At 46.6% G+C, this 21,893-nt stretch overlaps 2 protein-coding genes across 3 annotated transcripts; one reads left to right on the plus strand and one right to left on the minus strand.

Moving 5' to 3' along the window:
* Window positions 1–8,638: 8,638 nt before the first annotated feature.
* Window positions 8,639–16,279, minus strand: zic4 (zic family member 4). Of its 2 annotated transcripts, XM_052054408.1 has the most exons (3): window positions 14,743–16,279; window positions 14,047–14,634; window positions 8,639–10,397 (listed from the first exon to the last, which is right to left on the minus strand). In XM_052054408.1, the coding sequence occupies exons 1-3, from the start codon at window positions 15,179–15,181 to the stop codon at window positions 9,934–9,936; spliced, it is 1,491 nt and encodes a 496-aa protein (XP_051910368.1). In that variant the 5' UTR covers window positions 15,182–16,279; the 3' UTR covers window positions 8,639–9,933. The 2 variants fall into 2 exon arrangements, with proteins under 2 accessions (XP_051910368.1, XP_051910367.1); XM_052054407.1 differs by having other exon boundaries at window positions 14,047–16,279.
* Window positions 16,280–18,580: 2,301 nt separating this feature from the next.
* On the plus strand, window positions 18,581–21,238 carry zic1 (zic family member 1 (odd-paired homolog, Drosophila)). Its single transcript, XM_052054411.1, has 3 exons — window positions 18,581–19,710; window positions 19,813–19,976; window positions 20,078–21,238. Exons 1-3 carry the CDS (start codon window positions 18,693–18,695, stop codon window positions 20,318–20,320), a joined length of 1,425 nt encoding a protein of 474 aa, XP_051910371.1. The 5' UTR covers window positions 18,581–18,692; the 3' UTR covers window positions 20,321–21,238.
* Window positions 21,239–21,893: the final 655 nt, after the last annotated feature.

Below are 21,893 nucleotides of genomic sequence, written 5' to 3' on the forward strand. Positions count from 1 at the left end.
TATTTTTAATCCAGTCCAGTCCAGTGAAATATCGACTTTCATTATATCATTTAAAATACATATATGTATTTTTTGGTGTTTTTTTTCTCATTTTTTTTAAACGCATTGTGCACAATGATACAGTGGCTTACAACAATAAAGACTTTTTCAGAATAAAAGCTCTCATTACATTCATTCACAGCAACTACTCAATTATCAAATTATTGAAAATGTTATTTTGAGGGCGGCCCGGTAATCCAGTGGTACTTCACAGTGCAGAGGTTCAATTCCGGCTCCGGCCTCCCTGTGTGGAGTTTGCATGTTCTCCCCCGGCCTGCGTGGGTTTTCTCCGGGTGCTCCGGTTTCCTCCCACATTCCAAAAACATGCGTGGCAGGCGGATTGAACGCTCTAAATTGTCTCGAGGTGGGAGTGTGGGCGTGCATGTTTGTTTGTCTCTGTGTGCCCTGCGATTGGCTGGCAACCGATTCAGGGTGTATTGGTTATTGAAGGGGGGGCTACATATTTTTGGGATGTGTAAAAAGATTGTACTGTGCTGTTAACGTGATTTTTTTTGTGACATCAGAGGTTAAAAACGGCGATGAGCCCAGACAAAACGTAAATTTGATTTTGGGAAACGTTTTTTTTAAACGCACAAACATTGCTCGGTCATCGAAAGTAGTTGTCTATCTGTTGGCCCCTCATTGACCCCCCGTGCCCCGCTTCCCCCCAACCCACACCCTCACTTGGTTCGACTCCCTTTGATCCCTTTCAGTCGCGCCCCCCTCCCATGCCCCCGCTTTTTTTTTTCCTCCACGCCATGCCGGAGAATTCTTGAGTTTGTCCATAGAAACGTGTCTTTTTCCACGGGGATATTGATGCTTTTTGCCCGCGGGGGTTATGATATGGTGGATCGCAATCAGAAAGCTGCAGACAATGCTGGCATTCATGCTGGAGGGGGGGTGGGGGGGGCTGATGTGTCATGTTAATATCCTCATTTTTCCAATGAATACAAATAATTACCGAATGCCTTCCAGTCACATGCGACGATTTTTGTTGGAGCGGCAACAGTCGAGAAACCGGTCCATTCTTTTTCTTGGTGCACATGTTTATTTGGTTATCCCTTTCATCATTGTATGTTTTTTCTTTGAAGTATTGTTTGTTCATCCATTTATCCCCCCCCCCCCGCCGTTATTATTAATGGGTTCAATTTTACTCAAATGTGTTTGTTTAGATTTTTGTATTTGTTGTTGTTGTTGTTTTTGCTTGGTTTCTGTTATCCATTTTGATCACGTGTCATAATTTCCATTTCAAAATGGTCTCGTTTTATTATTTCTTTTAAAATATTGTCTGTTCATGCGTCTTTAATCCTCTGAATGTATCAGATAACTGTATGGTTTGGTTACGTTGTTGTTGTTGTTAATGACATTTAATTCTTGGTTTCTTAGTATTATTGTTTGGAGAACAGAATCGAAACATTTGTGTTTTTCTTTTCTAATTTTGTACAATTTTTATTTTATTTTATTTTTTTAAGCTCACAGTAGTTTTTTTGGGGGGGGAGGGGGGAGTATTCATCCCAGCGACACTAGTTTTTGGCGGCTTTGATCCGCCAGGCGAAAGCAACGGCGTTATGACGAGAAGCAGGGGGACAGGGGAGGGAGGGGGGGCAAAGAAGGCGGGGAGGTTGAGATTCAACTATCCTTCCCTTCAAAAGCGCAACATTTGCAAGACAAAAGTTAACTTCAAATCAGTGGGTGCCTTCTTCACGGGGCATTTTTCAATTTTGTCGCCCAATGCCGATGAAGCAAAGCAGCCCCAGAACACAAGTGAAGGCCGCCTCTACCTTGTGCAGTAGGTATACTATTCTTGACAAGCCAGTAAGCTTCTGGAGGAACGTCCTTTTCCGGTCTACCTCACCTTCCAAACCATTTCACTCTGGCGTACTTGAAAATATTTACAATTGTTCATTAAGTGGTGCAGATTAGAGAAAAAACAAGAGATTGGCGGGTCAACATATGAAAACTACTTTTTAGGTTTCCAAAACGGTCAAAGTGGTTGAAGATAGTGGGGAAAAGTCACACAAAGGCAAAGGTGACATTTGCGACAGAGGACAGCACAGAATTTCAGAAGAGAAAAGGTTCACCAACACTTCAGAGAGGTTGAAATGGACGCGTGACAGCGGCGCGCGTCCCCTCACAAATGACACAATTGTCATTGAGGGGAGGGGTTGGACGTTGTCTTCTATGGGGTCGGGGCCTTGAGTTTGGGCCAATGGGACACATCAAGGCAAAGGTCAAGTCCCTTTTCACTTCAAGTGTGCGACAACTTGCCCTCCCCCCCCACACACACACGCACCTTCACACTCACTCCTTCCTGCCTAGAAACATTTGCAGATTAAAAACAACAACACAATAACGACAAAGAAAGTAAAGGATTTGTATGATTAGCGCAGTCGCTGGATTGTTGGTGAGGGAGAATAAGTGGTGTTAATTGCGCGGCAGGTATAACGAGGGGGTCTAATCCTTCCCCCTGCTCACTATTGACTCCCGGTGGCTTTAATGAGTGGCAGGTAGGCGCCGCTTCCTGCTCGCCGGCGCACTCAAACGGGCCTCTCGCCGCTTGCGGCCGCACAGCCTGGCGCTTTGCAGGAAACAATTGATTTGGGGTATCAACTTAATGACGCGGGCCAGGAATTAGACAAGACCCAGGCCGGATTTTTCTCCACACGCATAAACACATTTACAACCTCAGTCTGGCGCGGCACCGTGTGGCGCTGAGCTTTGTGTGGAAAAAGCTTGCGAGTATTTACGATACGCGCAAACGGAGACCGCATCGCCTTCCGCGATGTGATTCGCTCCCTCCAAAACTTGCACTGACAAAAACAACGAATAGCGTTAGCAGACTCATGTGGTGGGATCGTGTTTAGCACATCTGCCTCGCAGTATGTCACGTTTGCGAGGCGGTGGTGGACCCCAAAAAGCAGGCGGGAGGGGGAGCGGGGTGTATTACAAGTATTGTATTTAAAACAAAGAAAACTAAACCCAAAACAAAGTCTAAAGTAACAAACACAAACTAGGATTTAAACCAAAACACAACTAGACTCAACATGACAGCAGCAAAGCAACAGCAACGGAAACAACACATGACAGTAGCAAGAGCAACAATGACCCGACACCGAGTGTTGTGGGGGGGCTGGGAGTCCTTTTAAAGGCCTGATTAGCTATGAGCAACAGGTGTGCAGCTGCCGGGGGGAGCCCTACAGTGCCACCTGTTGGCCCCCAAACCCAATCATGACACAGTACACAAGTCCAGGTTTCCATTCTGGACTCCAGCCTTCTTTTATATAGAAATAGATAAATGAATTAAAAAAACACAAATTTTTCATACAATAGAAATACTTTTTTAAAGACTGGCAGCAAAACACATGCTTGTTTTAACATACCAACTTTCCTCCCCGCAGCTCGTCAAATGTGGAAAATGCAATCCAATCTATTTGATGATACTCACAAACGATTGTCGCCACTTTGGAAGTGCTCAGCAGAAAGCTGAATGCCGTCGGTTGGCGTCATGTTGCACTCTCTTTGATGACGTTCCGGCTCCATGGGAAAAATGCGCAAAGATAATTTAGTAGCCATCATGTTATGGTCGTCGCAATCCAACCGCATGACAACGTTTAGGCATGATCTTCCAAGAAGTGTATGTGCCAGGAACAAAAGCAAGACAATATGGTGCTTATTTTCACAAACTATGGCGCGTTGCATTTTGGGTAATATCAGTTGGGGGGGGGGGGGGTTTTGTTTGTTTTTTTCCATCTGCAGACAAAACCGAAAATCCGAAAAACAGTCGTGATCTGCTTTTTTTGGAACGAATATTGACAAAACCAGGTTGTTTATTATTATTATTATTACTTCCGGTTTTGTTTTGAAAAAGAAAAATGCAGGTCATCTTCTGATTAGACCTGCAGCGCGTTCCCTCCGGTGTGAAAAGTAGACCCTTGCGACATTGGACACGAGTCTGATGATGATTGTGATTACGGGTGTGTGTGTGTGTGTGTGTGTGTGTGTGTGTGTTGCATTGCACGTGATGAAGATGCAGCGAGCCTCCGCCGAGGGGACTTCCATATGCTTTGGCCGTCACAGTGACACTTGCTGTCTGCTTCCCCTCCTCCTTTCTGCATGGCATCGGCTTTTGTTTCTCCGTGATTGACACGTCATCAAGCTGACGATGATGATGATGATGATGATGATGACGACGATGGCGCGCCATGAAATGAACGACGACAAAAAGAATGCAAATCCAGCTTTCATTGTTCCCCGTTTTGATAGTTATCTGTTGGGAACAAAATGGCTCCTCCTCCTCCACTCGATTTCCTCCGGCAAAAGAGACTTTTTTTTTATTTTGCATGCATGCATACATGCGGGCGACGTTATGGATGGCCCCCCATTTGCATCCCATGGCGAGCCCACCTCCGAGCAGGTGATCGGCGCGTGGTAACGGGCGGCCAGCGGGGTCCTGACACCACTGTAATAATAGTTAATAGAGCGTATTAAAAGAGGACGTCACGCGCGTCTTCATTAGGTCGCCGCGGCAGCCGTTTCATTTGTCTGCCAATTTATGGCCAATATTAAAAAAAAACGCGTGTACATCGTGTGTAATGTTTTTTTTTCCTGCGGGAGGGAACGAAATGAACCCGAAAGTCGATGCGTACATGGAAAGTGTCCCCCCCCCCCTTTCTTCTTCTTCTTCTTCCAAAGTGACGTGTGAAACGGCGCACATAAAGCGGTGATTCATATTCAGTAATGCTCGTGGCTTATGATGATATATGATCAGACGCTGTCTCTTTTTATCGAGGGCACTGACGCCTTTATGGTTTTCGCTGCGTCGCCGAGACTCTTCTCTTTCTTAAATGTATCCCTCGTTCTTTTTTTCTTTTCCTCCCCACTAGAAGACGCTTCATTTGCTTGTATGTCAACCACTTTCAGGCCACTCGATGTGGAGAAAGGACAGAAGGATTCCCACTGTGGCCAGAGAGGAGCCGCCGTCTAAAGTTGCTGTCAAGTCATGTGCGTGTGTGTGTGTGTGTGTGTGTGTGTTTGTGCGTGTGTGCGTGTTTAACATCTCCACTTAACGCGTTCAACAGAACCTAAACAGGAATGTTAAAAAAAAAAAAAAGGAATCCGTGATTATGCAGAGCGCCAGCAGGAGATGCTCCAAATAAATCATTCCCAAAAGTTTGACGAAGCACCGATCAAGTTTTGTATTTGCTAAAATAAATCAATAACAGATTCAAATGGGATATACCACGTAGGCCAAATAGTATATGAGAATATAAATAAATCAATGATTAAAAGCGGTTTAAAAAATAGGAATGAACTTCTACTGATTCCACAGAGCGCACGTACTAAATAAAAAAATGGGGGGGGGGCGGCGGTGGGAGTTATGTCCAATTGTGCAGGATGCGCGGGCTTAAATATGTTCAATGACATGCATTATGTTACATGTAATTAGCCATCAATGTTTTGGGTATCTGATATTTAAAAAAGAGATAACACTTGTGAGGCTCAAAATACTGTACATTGCAATAAAAAGTCAACCGACGCTGCGCTTTTTATATTTCTGCTCTCTCGAATCGAAAGGCCAAAAGTCCAACACCATTTCTTCTTCTTCTTATGATATGCTTGTTATTCCTCGAAGTGACGCGCGTTCACGTGCACGTATTTTGCTTTAAATGACCGAAATGCTTCATGTTGGTATTTGGGATCGAAGTTTGACTGATACTGTATTTGGACTGTACACGACGCTCGTATCGGACGGCAAAGGGGCTCGGGGGAGCGGCAGCTGTGCGGAAAGTCACGCGGGTGCGCATGTGCGGGGGGTCGGGGGCGCCCCATTCGGCCCGCAGGTGTCAACTACGTGGCACGTTTTCACCGAGAATGTCAAAACCAAGGATGGGATGACGTCACATACAAGCTGATGTGTCAATGGGCGTTTTAAGAACAATGGAGCCAATTTAGGATGGTGATAAATGAAACTAAAAATAGAAAGTCAAAACGAGACCAAGCCCGCAACTTTTAGTCATCTCAAATCTCTCGGAAATAAAACACATCAAACAGATGGAATAGATATTCAACAAATACACCAAACATTTTTAATAAGGGTCGTTTTAAACAACAGAAAGAAATAACGTGATGTCAATCGGAAATTAAAAAAATCAAAATAATAGTCAATTGAATTTGATGCTCTCTGGAATGTAATCAAAGTCAAAGTGCGACATACGAGAAAAACAAGCTTCAGCAGATGCATCAAACATTCATCCAATATGAACAAGTGAATGTGAAGAGCGTTTTTTCATTTCCTTAAATTGCACCTGTCTTCTCCTTTCTCCTCTTCGGTCGAATAATTATTGACCTGCTCGAGGTGCGGATGGAGGGTTGGGACGGAGGGATGGAGGGAGGGTGGTGGTCTTTTTTTTTTTTTTGCTCCTTGCCTGCTAATCCCCCCCATTAAAAGGCCTTTTGTTGAACAATGCCGGACAGTTTCCGGAAGTGGGATTAGCTCCGCTATTATTTTGCAAAAGAAATGAAAATTCACACTCAAATGAGCCTCGGGATGTATTGAAGGGCGGACAGTACATTAGGTACACCCGCACACAAGATTCGTCTATGAGTGGGAGTGTGGCTTGGAATCGTTTGCTTCCAAACGCCATGTTGTTTTTTTTTTAAACGAGTCCCTTTTCAAAAGTACGGCAAATATAATAAAAAAAATAATAACATTTGAACGTGTTTTTAAAGCTCCCCCAAATAGCTTATAATATAATTTACTGTCATTATTTGCCGCATCATATTTGATCAGAGATACATGACGACCCCCGGCGGACTTGCAATACATTAAAAAATAATAATAAGCGGCCCCTTGATAGGGAAAAGGGCCCCCGCCATCCCTCCTGTGAATATTGTCACCATGTCGTCATCTGCAAAGAGCGCATCCGCCCATCTCCAGAGTGACGTCAGGTGTGCCTAATGAAGTGACCGTCGACACAAACCAAATGGCCATCAAACGACACGTTTCGTCGGTTTACGATTCTACTGGCGCACGTGTGGTCATCGATTTGTGCGGGTTACGAACGGCAGTCCCGACGAGCGTTTTTCATTTGACCTGCATTAATTGCTCAAAATTTTGCGAACGAACGCCAGGAACTCAACTTTGCCCACTTCGCGTATTTCACATTTACTTCTCCTCGACCGCAGCTGTCACTCGACTGCTTAACCAAGGGCGCGTTCCGACTTACGAACCGCCATCCCGGCCGCTCATTCAAGGCCATCATTCTTGCGCACATATCGAATTAAGAGACCTTTTTCAAAGGGGCCGAAGATTGCCGTGTCCAATTGGCGCGGCGTGTTCTCAACTCCCCGGTCGTCAACGCTCTCGCGCACGCGTGCGCGCGCGTTTTAACTCCGCGCACCAAGTTGACAAGTGGAACTAAAAGGTTTTTTTTTTTGGTGGGGTGAAATAATAGAGAGAGGCTAGCACAAAGGACTTTTTTTTCTCCCCCTCCTCGGCCTCTCACATGAAGTCGCACTTCAAAAGAAGACTTTCAATTGAGATCCAACTATCATATAGTGTGTGTGGGAAGAAAAGCGTCGTCCGTGTTGTTTGCTCGCCGCACAAAGCGCACATCGTCACGCACTTCAAGGGGCAAGACATGCGCTCTTTGCACCAAAACGTCTTTTAGCACGCATTTTAAAGTCCACCCAAAAAAGTTCACTTTGAACACCGAAGCTAAAATATGAGCAGAGGTGCACAATGTGACAAGAGAAGGCTGTGGGGGGGGGGGGGGTGGATTTCTCCTCTTTTCTAGTTGGACATAATGCTGCACGTAGATTAGCGTTTCCGACCCCAAGGGGAAGCGAATATTACATTCTTTGCAAGCGACGCCTTTGAGGCGGCGCCCCCCACAACCCCCCCCCCCAGCCCAAGTCTTATCATTGCACTTTGACTCGGCCATTGCCATAGAAATAGAAATAGACTCTTCTCAGAGCTTAACTTTTGACAAAACATCGACATGAGTCCAATGAAAATGAAGTGAAAGACGAAACACAGGATGCAGAAAAATAATAAACCGAGTTAAAAATGTTGAACACATGGCCCAACCCCCCCACACCCTCACAAAGTCTAATAAAGAGCCAAACTTGCATAGAAGATTCAGCAAATAGAAAAAAATTAAACCACTCACCCCCCCCCTCCCAAAAAAATATACAGACTTCTCGTGGGTCATTAAACGCGTTCATAAATAACAAATATAAAGCATCCAAAGACAAATTCCAGCAAAAATAAATAAGACAAGACACGCCCCTTTTGGGAAATAAATACATTTATGAAAAATTACATTTGGAAAAAAAAAGACACTAAAAAAGTCCCTCCCTTCTGCAAAAACAAAACAAAACGACACAAGCAACCACGAAAAACATTTTCTGCATGAAAAATACTCTCAAAGCAATTTTAAATAAAACAAGACGTCCTTCTTTCTGGGGAAAAAAAAAAACACTCTTTACAAAAATCAGTGCGAGTCACATTGAAAAGACAACCCCAAAAAAAGTCCGCCGAACAACGGAAGAAGTGAACACAAGAGCAAGTGACTTTGTAAAAATGCACCAAAAGGAGAACTTTACATGAATTCGTCAAGATTTGTTGAAAATAGCCACAAAAGACAAGGCAGTTCGGTACGCGACTTGTGAGCGCTGCTCGAAGCTGGGGAAGAACAAAAAAAAAGGAAAAAAACCCTGCCCTGGTACAAAAGCCACAAAAACGTGTTCCAACGTTTACAATTTCACGCTCGGTATTTCAAAAGCCAAAAGTTGGATGCGCTGCTGCATAAAAAGCGGGACGCGTCAACAACAACAAAAAAAACGTCCTGCGTCCAAAAAAAAAACGAACATTGACAACATTTCAAAATAATTTGTACAAAATGTACATTTTGGCCTCAAGGAGTTTCACAAACGTGCACTTTGGTTCTTGAATGCAAAACCAGATTGAAAAATAAATTAAGAAAAATAGATTTACAATTCAAAAAAAGAACGCATTGCACAGAAAGCATGCCCCCAAAAAAGTCTACGTCGGGGTGGGCAAAGGATGGCAAACTTTTTGTTGTTGTAGCAAAAAAGTCAATCAATAAAATGGCTTCAGGACATCGTATTTGTAAATGATTCGTCAATGTTTATTCATTTGCCATTCAATCGTTTCTTGAACGAATTACCCTAAACGATACAATTCAATCTTCGCAATCTAAAGAATGATACGCATTCCCATTCATTTAAATATTGTTAAATAAATCAAAATGAAGTTCTGAAAAGTGAATTACGTGAACGACCAAGTTTTTTTTTTGTAAACAGACAGACGGGCCATGTCAAAAAGTGTTTGTTTCGAGAAATATACGAAAGATGGCCGTTGTAAAAAAATAGAGCCTATATTTAAAAAATATATCTTTTTTTCAACCAAATCGGACGTAGAAAATGACAAATGACTTGACTCGGCCCCAACTATTTCCAAATGACAATGGCCACGTTGCCACTTTAAAAAGTGTTCAAAATAGTCAAGATGGGCTTTTTGGAAATACTTGTACAAAAAAACCTTGTACAGTACTTTACCATGACTTACTCGCTCTCTCTCTATGTGGATGGAGATATATATATATAAATATATATACACAGAGAGAGAGAGAGAGGAAAATTTTCCTCCTTTTTTTAAACCTCATCTGCCAATAATGTGTCCCATGTGTCAGTGGGGGGAAAAAAATAGCAAAAGCAATCCACCGTGGGCCAGGAGCACAACAGTTTGCCCACCCCTGCACTACATGAATGCACCACAAAGTCCACAGATGATTGGAACACGATTCGGTCCATAAAAACAAGTTTTTTTGTGCTCCCTTTTTGGAGAAGGGTCGGGGGGGGGCGGTGAGTCTATAAATTGTCCCTCGTGTCTCGTTCCCTGTACGGGGGTCCGTCGTCCTCAGTGGCCGAGTCCGGCGTGGAGGGCCCACTGTGGGCCCCGCTGGCCCCGGAGCTGTGACACACGTACCACTCGCTCAGGTTGGCCGGGTGTGACGAGAGGGCGGGGGTCGGGCCCCCTCCGGGGGGCGGCGGCGGCGGCGGCGGCGGCGGCGGCTCCCGGCCCGGGTCCGATGAGGGGGACACCAGGGACGGGGTGGACGACTCGTAGCCGGAGCTGGGAGGCGGCGGGGACTTGCAGTGCACCTTCATGTGTTTGCGCAGCGAACTCGGGTGCGTGTAGGACTTGTCGCAGCCGCGCACTTTGCAGTTGTACGGCTTGTCGGACGTGTGCACGTGCGAGTGCTTCTTGCGGTCGCTGCTGTTGGCGAAGCGCCGGTCGCAGCCGGCGAACTCGCACTTGAACGGCTTCTCACCTGCAGCCCACACACGTGCACAAACACGCACACACACATACGAAACAAAACAAAGAAAAAGTTCAACTTAAGTGATTTGATTTTAAACCGCAGCGGGACGTCAACCTCCATTTTCTGGAGAATTATTGTGTGTGTTGGGTGTGTGTGTGTGTGTGAAGGGGTTCGCAGTAATAGTTGGATATGTTTTTTCATGATGTTTGGAGTTAAAAATGTATTTGTGGCTTTTGGAGAAATATGTTAACATGAACCGGATATCCCCCCGCGGGCCCCATTTTACACACAGAGTTCTCTATTTTTTTTTTTAAATGAGACCAGAGGCAAACATGAAAAAGTGCAAAAATGAATTACAAACCAAACAACAACAAATAAAACAACTTTGTCTACTTTGTTGATAGAATGACAAAAGTCATTCTATCAACAAAGTAGACATAAAAAAACATGAAAATAATGTACGCCTTTACACGTCATTAAGTGCTTGTTTGTGAATAGATGCATCATCATTTGTTGTATATTAAAAAAAAGAAATTTAAAAAAGATAGAAATGAATATACTGTATGTAGACACTAAGTGTAGTATATTCGTGCATTGGAAGATTTCAGACATTTGGTATGGTATCAGAATCAAAAACACCATGAAATAAATATACAAAAGCGCCACAAAAAATACGTGTTTAAAAAAAAGAAAAAATGAATCAAATGTGATGAATGTATTTGGATTTCCACAATTAAAAATGTTGCAGGGTGGTCCACATCAATGCGCTCATGGACGCAGATATGGCCCAGCACCCACAGATTGCATAACTATGTCCACTGTCAGAAAAAAAAGTTAAATGCTCAATAAAAACAAAATGAAACAATTTGTGTCATTACATCCCATACGCGTGCACATGTGAGCATACAAAACAAAAAAACTCCAAAACACAAAAAAAAAATGCGCGTTGGAGGAAGGGGTGGGGGTCAAAAACAAACCAATACATACTGCAAAGATTAAAAAAAAAATGAACAATTTTGCGAGTGAGGGCTTTACGATATGAAACACGCGGGCTTAGCGCAGAAAGTAGAACCATAAAACGAACAAACAAAAACGTCAGGAAATGACAAACTGTAACATCAATTCCGAATATATATTGTGAAGAACTGTATTTGTGAACAGATGCTGGATTACAACTCTATCATTGTCGAGTGTGTGTATGTGCGTGCTTGTGTAAGGCCAAGTTTGTTTGGATTGTGCAAGGTGTGAAGACTTTAATCTTGGCCATCCGCTTTTCTATGCACTCGGCAGCGCGCGCCCACGCGCCCGCGCTTACACGGGCAGACACACGGGACAGTGCGAATAAATTAAGCAGAAATCAACTCCTGCTACAGCAAGAAGGCTTTCAGAGCACATGTAATTGGGCCTGTCTAATTACACTTGCGCTTTTTGGGGGGCGGGGGGGGATATCAATTTGACCTTCAGCTGTTGGGTTGAGAGAGCCAATCAAGGATATTAGTGTAGTACAAGAAAGCGTCGAGGAGCAGGCAAAACCCCAGGGGCAGTCCCACCCCCCCATCCCCTTCCACGCGCACCCCCACGTCACCGACACTAACTCAATCATAACCACACACACTTACATGATAGACGGAAAAAATAAAGGAGCATGAGGCCCCTCGGGAGTCAAAATTATTTAACAGATTTTTAGGTCATGTGAGCAAATGATATGAATAATGCATAATGCGGCCACTAAGTGTGTGTGTGTGTGTGTGTGTGTGTGTGTGTGTGGGTGGGTGAGTGAGTGTCTGCGCTAGAGTCAGTGTGACTCAACATTTTGAGGCCACAAACAAAAGCAAAAAAAGGAGGGCTACAATCTCTCGGTTTTTTTTTCAGTCAGGCAATGTTTGGTTAACATTTTCCCACTTTGAGCCATTTGAGTTTTGATACCCAGTGCGGACCGCTTTTATGAAAACAAAAACAAAAGGTGAGAGTAAATGCTTATATGGGCCCAACGTTTACAGGTTTTATAACAAGTGGTTTCGTTCAAGGGCCCAGATCAAATGCAATGACGGGCCCATAGATGGCCCACGTACCACAGGTTTTACACCATTCATGTACCCATGCTTGTTGAATAAGCTCATGTTATTTCTATTATTATTATTATTAACAGTTAGTTAGTCAGGAGATATTTTCAATCACCAACGATTAATGTCGTTTAAACTCAAGGCAGAGTGAGGGAGGACCCTTTTCAGAACATACCCTTCATAGCTGGCCAGAGTAAAAATAAAAAGTGTTACAGCAGATAAGAACAAAACAAACAAACAGTCCTTTCAAGAGTGACTTAGTCAAATAACCAATTAATCATATTTATGAAAAATATGATAATGGTCAAGATTTTTTTGTTGTTGTCATTTTACTGTAATTTTAGTCAGGCAATATTTGTAGCTATCTATCAGCAGCTCTTTCACTTTGTCGATGAAAATTGTTGACAAGCTATTTTTGTGTCAGCATGCCTTTCAAGAATGTCATTTGAGTTTTACAAAGTCGTCTCAGAATCCATTTTATGACCAAAAGTGACAAGAATGAGACTTGTTGGAAGTTTCTTTGTTTTTGTTTCGTTACTTTTTTTTTTTAGGCAGGCAGTATTCGTAGCTGCCTATCTGCCTGATAACAGTAAGGATTGATGAAGTTTCTTTCCCCATCAGGAGCCATTTGGGGTTGACAGAGTCAACGGGGAAAATTTATCACAAAATATGATGACACTGGCTTATCATGATTATTGATGTTGTGGTGCAGGCTAAATGTTTGTGTTCATAACACGCGCCATATATTGCACATCTTTCTCTCGATCCATGCCTGCGACATGTAGTGACAGCTTGAATCATTCAACCATTCGACTTTTTGTGACATTTTAGTTTGGTCGTGTGTTGAGATTAGTGGCATTTATTTTTTATCTATATGTCAAATATCTGCAGTGGCTCAATAGAGATTGGGTTAAACATTCAGACTGAATAATAGTTGGTTTAGTTTGGATAAAATGCATGAGGGGGGCCACTTACGGCCCACGTGCCGCAGGTTGCACACCCACCCAGGTAGGACGAGCCCTCGTGATTTATTTTCAATCCAAGCTAATATGTTTTAGTAGGTGATATTCACATCAAACGGGGAAAAACATCATGATGATCCATTTGAGAATGTCCAATTTGACAAAAAACGATGATGCCTCACGTGTTCATTAATACATACGGTACATATGTTAAAGGTTAAAGTTTTGTCCGTGGAGGGTGGAGGGGCAGGTGTGGTTGGCACACACGCCACAGGTTGCACACCAGGGACATTCAGTAGTAGTAGTGATGTTGGTGTCACTACAATAAAGCAGACAGGCAACAAGTGCTTTGACATGACAGCTGCAAAGTCAACCTAGTGTGTGTGTGTGTGTGTGTGTGTGTGTGTGTGTGTGTGTGTGTGTGTGTGTGTGTGTGCCGGGAAGGGGGGGGGGGGTCACTAATAAGACGTCCACGTCTCTTTTGTGCGGTGGTGTAAACAAGAGGTCCAAGCGTCAACCGCATGAGCGACCTGCCATAATCTCCCCCATGCACCCCCCCCCCCGCCCTACCTCCAGTTCCCCAAACCACAAAGACCCCAAATGATTGAATGCCATAAAAAGGCGCAAACTAACCTGTGTGCGTCCTTTTGTGGATTTTGAGGTTTTCCGAGCGCGCAAAGACTTTGCCGCAGCCGGGGAAGGGGCACGGGAAGGGCTTTTCGCCCGTGTGCACGCGGATGTGGTTGACCAGCTTGTATTTGGCTTTGAAGGGCTTGCCCTCGCGCGGACACGCTTCCCAGAAGCAGATGTGGTTGGCCTGCTCGGGGCCGCCGACGTGCTCCACGGTCACGTGCGTGACCAGCTCGTGCATGGTGCCGTAGGTCCGCGCGCAGCGCTTCTCCGCCGGTTCCAGCCACTTGCAAATCAGCTCTTGCTTGATGGGCTGCCGCATGTAGCGGAAGAAGGCGCCGCTTCCGCGGGGCGGATGCTGCTGGTGCGGGAGCGGGTGCGCATGCGGATGCGGATGGTGAGCGCCCAGGTTGAGGTTGAGCCCTCCGTAGAAGGCGTCGGCTCGGGTGCCCGCCGCTAAGTGCTCCGAGCGCACGTAAACGTCCCCCGGTAGTCCCAAGCGCAGTTGGCCGCCCGGAGGCTGCTCTTGGTGCAGCCCGGAGAAAAGCGCGTGGCTGCCGGCGTCGTGGCCGTAGTGCGCCGGGTAGCTACCTGTTGTCGAGAGACACGTTCCGGCGTGAGAAGCGGCGGCGGCAGCGGCGGCGCGCCGGTGATGCCGCGGGTCAGCCGGAGCCGGCGCGGCGCGGAAAAAGTCCCTACCTGCGGTAAGAGCTTGGGCCGGGTGCGTCATACCCGAGTAGGGCACCGGCGTCGCCCCGAAAGCTCCCGTTTGACTCGAGACCACTTGACTGTGGCCTGCCATGAGATGATTGTGCCGAGGCTGCTGCTGCCGGTGATAATGATGGGCTGGGCTGATTTTGAGGGCCGCCGAGTGCCCCATGTGTTCTGGCCCGAATGGACTCGGCCCCAGGCGGGGTTCCGCACTCATCTCCCCGGGGTGCGCGTGAGCCATTGAGCGCGGATGGCTGTCGAGCCCCAGGAAGCCCGTCACGCTCGGGGGGACGGGGTGGCGGGGATGATGATGATGATGGCGATGATGATGGTGCTGAGCCCCCGCCAAGCCAACTAATCTCAGCACCGCGTTCCGTTTGGAGAAGGCAGGGTCCATCGCGGGGCTTCCCAGCGCATCGGCGCTCATTACTGCCCTTTTTATTTTTTGGGATTTTTTTTTTTGGGGGGGGGGTCTTTATTTTTGCACTTGACAGCGGGCAAAACAATAATGATGATAAATAGGTTTTAATCGCAACTCAGAAAAAAAAACTTTCTAAAGTTGCGCCTAGCGGCGGGGCTACATTCGCTGGGCAGCAGGACGCATTTGATGGAGAATAGCGGCTCGCGGTGGGCGCTCGCAGCCCGCCGAGCCCAACAATCGCGCCGCGCTCTAATTGGTCAGAGGCGGCTGATTGACGTCACCGGTGACACTTTTCCAACCAGAAGAAAAATGGCGAGGAGCGATTGGAGGGGTTGCGCATGCGCGCTGCCCTCAAGCCACATCGCGGAGGGGGGAAAAAAAGTTATGCAAAGCGTTATTGTATCATTAAAAAAGAAGGAGGGGAGTGTAATCCGGATACATGACGAATTCGCTTTTGTATTCGGAGGTTCCACAACTTTATTTCACGGGATTAAAAAGAAATCTTGGTCAGGGCGCATTTGGTCCAGCTCGTGTGCCATCTTCATTTTTTTCAAAACAGTTGCCAAGGGGAGGAGGACGATCCAAAAATCATAAAAGCCAGCAAAGCTTGCATGACGCCCTCCCGTTTTTTTGTGTGTGTGTGGTTCCGCTCGTTTGGCGCAGATTTCATAATCACCACGCCGCCTCCCTCTCGTCGTCGTCGTCCAAAAATGAAATCAAACAAAAATGTCGTCGAGGACCTGTTGTCACAATCCGGGCTCGTTGGCTTTGTCGGCGTCGGAGGCGAAGCGACTGCAAGCAGCAGATGGTTGCCAGAAGAGGTGGCGCCTGCCCGTGCGGGCTGCCGCTCTTGCATGCATGCGTACATGAGGGTGGGGGGGAGGAACGCTCCAAAAGAAAAACGGAGTGCGAGTACGAAAGAAGTAAGCCGATGGAAAAGCCGAGCTTGTTCGCCACGTTCTACGTTGGAAAGAAGCGAAACGAGGCGCTTTTGAGCACGCGAGAACGCAGCAAAGGGTAAAAAGTGAGTTTTTCTTGCCGGGAATTTGCAAGGATATGCAAGAGGCTCGAAATACGCATTCAGTCATGTGCTCTTATAAAGCTAAAAAAAACCCTCAATAATAATCAGGGCCGGTTTCAAGTCAAATAGTCAATGCATTAGAAAACCATCCCATAATAGAATGCATACCGAATGTCTCCCACAAATAGCCCCTTCCATAGTTTTGAATTACACACAAACAGCCTGATAAACAATTTTGCGAGTCATCGCCTCTTCAATATTGACTCACTTTTTTTTAAGTGCAGGTCGCTGTTAACCAAGGGTGTGACATTTTACAACAAACAGGAAAAGGAACATTTCCTCTCTTTTTGAAGCAGTTCTAATATTTGCAAAGCGAGTGGCGAGTTGTGGGACTGTTCGTTATTTTGACTTTGAAAAGAAACTGCAAATAAAGTCCACTTGTAGGCTGTTTACTTTCAAGAGTCAAGAAAAATCAAGCTTGTTTTTTGGACACTTTTCAGTCCCATTTTGACTCCGAGTCAGCACAAAAAGCAACATCATCTAGTGTACATAGAATCATACATTCCAAACAAAGGGAAACTTGCGAAAATGCTTACGAGAGGAAATAAAACGACGTCATACAGCACCTTGAAAAATGTGTGTGTGTGCGCGTGCGCGCAGGCGAGTGTGCGTGTGGAGTCCATTCCTTTTTTTTAATGGCTCGCAAGGCATTAAGAAAAAAAAAACCGTCTGCGTGTGGATTTTTGAACTCCGGGGTAGCCGCAGGTTCCTGCCGCAAATCCCACTTGATAAATTCTACAACCCACAACGTTTTAACACACACACACACACACACACTTGAGAATTTATTGAGCAACGTAGCCAGTCCAGGTGGAAGGCGGGATGCTTAAAATGGACCATCGAGTCGACTGTATTTGATCTGAAAGACATTTTTAATGTCTTTACACATTTGAATGTGTAGCCCATTGGTGCCCTCTCCATTTTTTGGGTTATTACTGCCCCCCGCCCCCCCACCACCGAAAGTTGGAAATTAAAAAAATAAATAAATAACTCGCACGTTGTGAAGAAACCGTTTTTTGGTTGATTAGATTTTTGATGAGGAAAAGTGGAAGGTTTTAGAAAAGACACGGCACACACCTGCCGGCTAGGTGGATTCCACTAGTAAGGAACCATTTTTAGTCACAAGAGGAGTGCTTTTTTTCCCGCTCCAAAGACAGGTACGAATTAGAGGATATTATGTGAACTAAAGACGAAATGGGAGACTTTTAGATTTTTTTGTCTCAGTTTCATGAAAAAAAAATGCGACACACCTTTTGGGAGTGATTAGCTAACTGGAAGGCAGCATTTTTGCAACTAGGGTTGAAAGTGGGAAATTCAAGGAGTGTTGAGGAGAAAATGTGGGACGTACATTTTGGGAATGTAGAGCCACTGTTGGCTCCAAGGCAGTGATTTTGAAGGGAAAAAAGTCGAGAAAAAGGACAATGGAGGTTTGATGAAAAGACAACAGAAACTTGTATTGGGAAAGTGCAGGGAAAAAAACGTTTTGTTGTTGACAAGGGAGATCATTTCTCACCAAAATTGGAACATTTAGGAACGAGTGAAGTTGGAGGAGGGGGCAGGGGGGTCTCATAGGAAAATACAGAAACAGTTCAGAAAAAAAGAGGTAGAGAATGTGGATAGCTCAATTTCTTTTTTTTTTTTTACAAGATGGAAGTATCCAAAAATACGTGACATACTCTTTAGTTTCCGAAAACTTTCAAATATGATTTTTGCCATTTTTTCCCCTCTCCAAATGTAAAGATATGAGTCTAAAAGGGTTAAATGTCACCAACTATGAGGGGGTAAATAAGATGCAACGTTGTTTGTATTTTGACAGTGTTCATATATTGATGATAATGTCAAATACCCCCGCCCCCCCCACAATAAATAAATAAATAAGTCCTACATGGCTTGATGATGCAAAGAGGCCAATCGTCTTGCAACGTGGATTGTTATTTGGTGAGTGGATGTTATTGAGTGGGGGGAGGGGGGGCTTGTCGGCGCCCACCAATCGGCAGCGGCGGGGGCCTCACGTGACCGCCCACCACGCACACCCCTCCCCATTCATCAGGGCTGGACCGCGCGTCGTCTTTGCAAATTCATTTATCTGCAGGAATGATCCCAACTATCAGTCCGCATCTCAGCAGCCGAGCGAGGAGGTGAAAGTCGCGCCGCGGGGAGAAAACAAAACACCACAGAGACAATAGCGCTTGGGGTTTTTTGGGGGGGGTGTCGCGTGGGCGTAAGACGCGCGCGTGAGGGGCGCCCTAGAACGTAAACAAGACTCGGGTGGATTTCGGAGGAGTCGGGACGCGATAGCGAAAGTGAAGGTCGGTGGGGGCGGGGGGTTGGGGTGGAGGGACGACGACGACGACGACGACGACGAATATCTGCGCGTGATTTTTTCAGCCGCGTCCTCAGTCGCGTCGGCGCGCGCGCAAGAGCGAGAGGGCGAAGATGCTCCTGGACGCCGGGCCTCAGTACCCCGCCATCGGAGTGAGCACTTTCGGCTCCGCGCGGCACCACTCGACGGCCGAGGTGACGGAGCGGGAAGTGGCGCTGGGCATCAACCCGTTCGCGGACGGCATGGGCGCCTTCAAGATTAACCACGGCTCCCACGAGCAGGCGGCGTTCTCCGCGCAGGCGCCGGCGGGCTACGCGGCGGCGGCCGCCCTGGGCCACCATCACCACCACCACCACCACCACCACCCGGGCCACGTCGGCTCTTACTCGGCGGCGGCCTTCAACTCCACGCGGGACTTTCTGTTTAGGAACCGCGGGTTCGGCGAGGCGGCGGCGGCGGCGGGCGCGCAGCACAGCCTGTTCGCCTCGGCGGCGGCGGCGGCGGCGGGCGGCTTCGCCGCGGGACCCCACGGACACTCGGAGGCGGCGGGCCACCTGCTCTTCCCGGGCCTGCACGAGCAGGCGGCGGCGGCGGGCCACGCGTCCTCCAACGCGGTCGGCGGCCAGATGCGCCTGGGCTTCGGCGGCGACGTGTACGGCCGCGCGGCGGCCGAGCAGTACGGCCACGTCGCCAGCCCGCGCTCCGACTACGCGTCCGCGCAGCTGCACGGCTACGGCCCCGTCAACGTCAACATGAACATGGCCGCGCACCACGGCGCCGGCGCCTTCTTCCGCTACATGCGGCAGCCCATCAAACAGGAGCTCATCTGCAAGTGGATCGAGCCCGAGCAGCTGGCCAGCCCCAAGAAGTCGTGCAACAAGACCTTCAGCACCATGCACGAGCTGGTCACGCACCTGACCGTGGAGCACGTGGGGGGCCCCGAGCAGACCAACCACATCTGCTTCTGGGAGGAGTGCTCCCGCGAGGGCAAGCCCTTCAAGGCCAAGTACAAGCTGGTCAATCACATCCGCGTGCACACGGGCGAGAAGCCCTTCCCGTGCCCCTTCCCGGGCTGCGGCAAAGTCTTTGCGCGCTCGGAAAACCTCAAAATCCACAAAAGGACGCACACCGGTAAGGCCGAGAACCGAACCAAACTAACAAACAAACAAAGCCGGGCCGCCAAATGCAATCCCGCTGAAAACTGACCCACTTGTTTGCTCTTTGCGATTCAAGGTGAGAAGCCGTTCAAGTGCGAGTTCGACGGCTGCGACCGCCGCTTCGCCAACAGCAGCGATCGCAAGAAACACATGCACGTGCACACGTCCGACAAGCCCTACTTGTGCAAAATGTGCGACAAGTCCTACACGCACCCGAGTTCGCTGCGCAAACACATGAAGGTAAGCTCACTTATACGCTCCCGCCAAGAGGGGGAAAAAAAAGTAAAAAAATTCTCCAGGTTACCAAATTGACATTTTTTTGTTGTTGTTTTTTTTTCTAGGTCCACGAGTCGAGCAACCCGGGCTCGCAGCCGTCCCCCGCGGCCAGCTCGGGGTACGAGTCGTCCACTCCCCCCACCATCGTGTCCCCGTCGGCGGAGAACCCGAGCAGCGGCAGCTCAGTGTCGCCCACGGCCCCCGTGGCCGTGCAGCATCACGCCGCAGCCGCCGCCGCCGCTGCCGCCGCCGCGGCGGGTGGCCACGGCGGCGCGCTCACGTCCAATTTCAATGAATGGTACGTGTAAAAAAAATATATATATTTCTGGGGAAAGGGCTGGGTTAAAAAAAAATCGGGGTAAAGAGGGTTTTTTTTTTGTTGGTGGACTGCAAAGACTTTTTGGAGCGTGGACTTAAAGAATGCATGGACCAAAAAAGAGAAAAGAAGGAGCCAACTTTTTTTATTATTGTTATTTTTTTTACCTAAGGACTGCTCCGATAGTTGCAAAACGGGCGAAGGGGGGGACGAGCGGGAATTGTTTTTGTACATAGCACAACCAAGATGGAAAGGAAACAAACATGTAATATTTTATTTTGTAAATATCATAAGTGGGGGAAGGAGGGGGGGGGGGCGGTTGTCAAGAAAAAAAAATATGCTCCCTTGATATATGGACAATAGACGCCACTGAAAAAGAATGTTCTAGTCGTGTACCAAATGTGAATGATTCCCAGTATTACAAGGTGGAGCTTCTAGTATTAAATGTGCTTGTTTTTTTTGTTTGTTTGTTGCCATCATGTATAGCCCAGCGTGCAGCATTCTCGTCCCAAAAAGTTGGAGTAGCACACTTTTAATCCTTGTTGTTATTTAAATGTCATGTCGACGAAATCGTGTCGAATAGTGAAAAAGCCTGAACAATTCCGTGTCAACCTGTTTATTATGTATACGTGATAAATATACACAAAAAAGTCACCTGTGTTGTCTGAAAGCAAGTATTATTATTATTATTATTATTATTATTCTGAGACGTGTATAACTAGCTGACTTTTCCATATTTATCCGCATGTTTTTATATTTGATTTTTTTAGAAGTGCTCGCTATTTATGGAGAAATGCGCTCGTATGTTAAATCTAGTTTCGATTCAACAACAACCACTAAAATGTTTGGATACATTTTCGTACTATATTCAACGATTAAAAAAATGCGAATGCAAAACCAAAAAGAAAAATGCGTTGGGCTTGATTTAAGGCTGCAACTCGGACACCGACGTCAAGTTGTCAACATTTTATTCCCGCTTGTCAGTGGCGCAAAAAAAAAAAAAAAACTAAATGAAATTGCAGATATAGTTTTAAAAACTGGTCACGTGAGCTCCACTTCAGTATGTTGAAAGCAAAGCGGAATTCACAGCTTGCGTTTGCAACTTTAGTGACAGTCAAGAACAAGAATTGCCCTCACACACACACACGCACTCACACAGGCGCGCGCGCACGTACACCCACGCGCAGTTCTCGCCTTCAACCCCCTTATTTCTGTTTATCCAAATTAACATCCAACACTTTTGCCCCGCAGTAATGTGCAAATTAAATCGATTAATCACGCCGGTTGTTCCTCTTGTGTATACACGCACAAAAAAAATAAGTTGGCCTTACTTAATTGTTGGGGAATCTCATTTCGCAATCTAATTTATTTCCGTTTGTGGGATCGCCCGGATTTATCGGGGAGGAGGGTGCAGCAGTGCATGAAAAGCATGAAAAGTGAACCCCCTTTCCCCGACTCGAGCCCCCCCTCTGTTTTTTTCTTTTTTTTTTTCCTCCCCTCATTGTTTGTCTGCAGCTTGCTTGAGCGGCCCATTAGGCAGCCAGAGATCACGTCGTGATCGCCGT

Source organism: Hippocampus zosterae, chromosome 20 (genome assembly GCF_025434085.1).
Source record: "Hippocampus zosterae strain Florida chromosome 20, ASM2543408v3, whole genome shotgun sequence".
Lineage (NCBI taxonomy): Eukaryota > Metazoa > Chordata > Actinopteri > Syngnathiformes > Syngnathidae > Hippocampus > Hippocampus zosterae.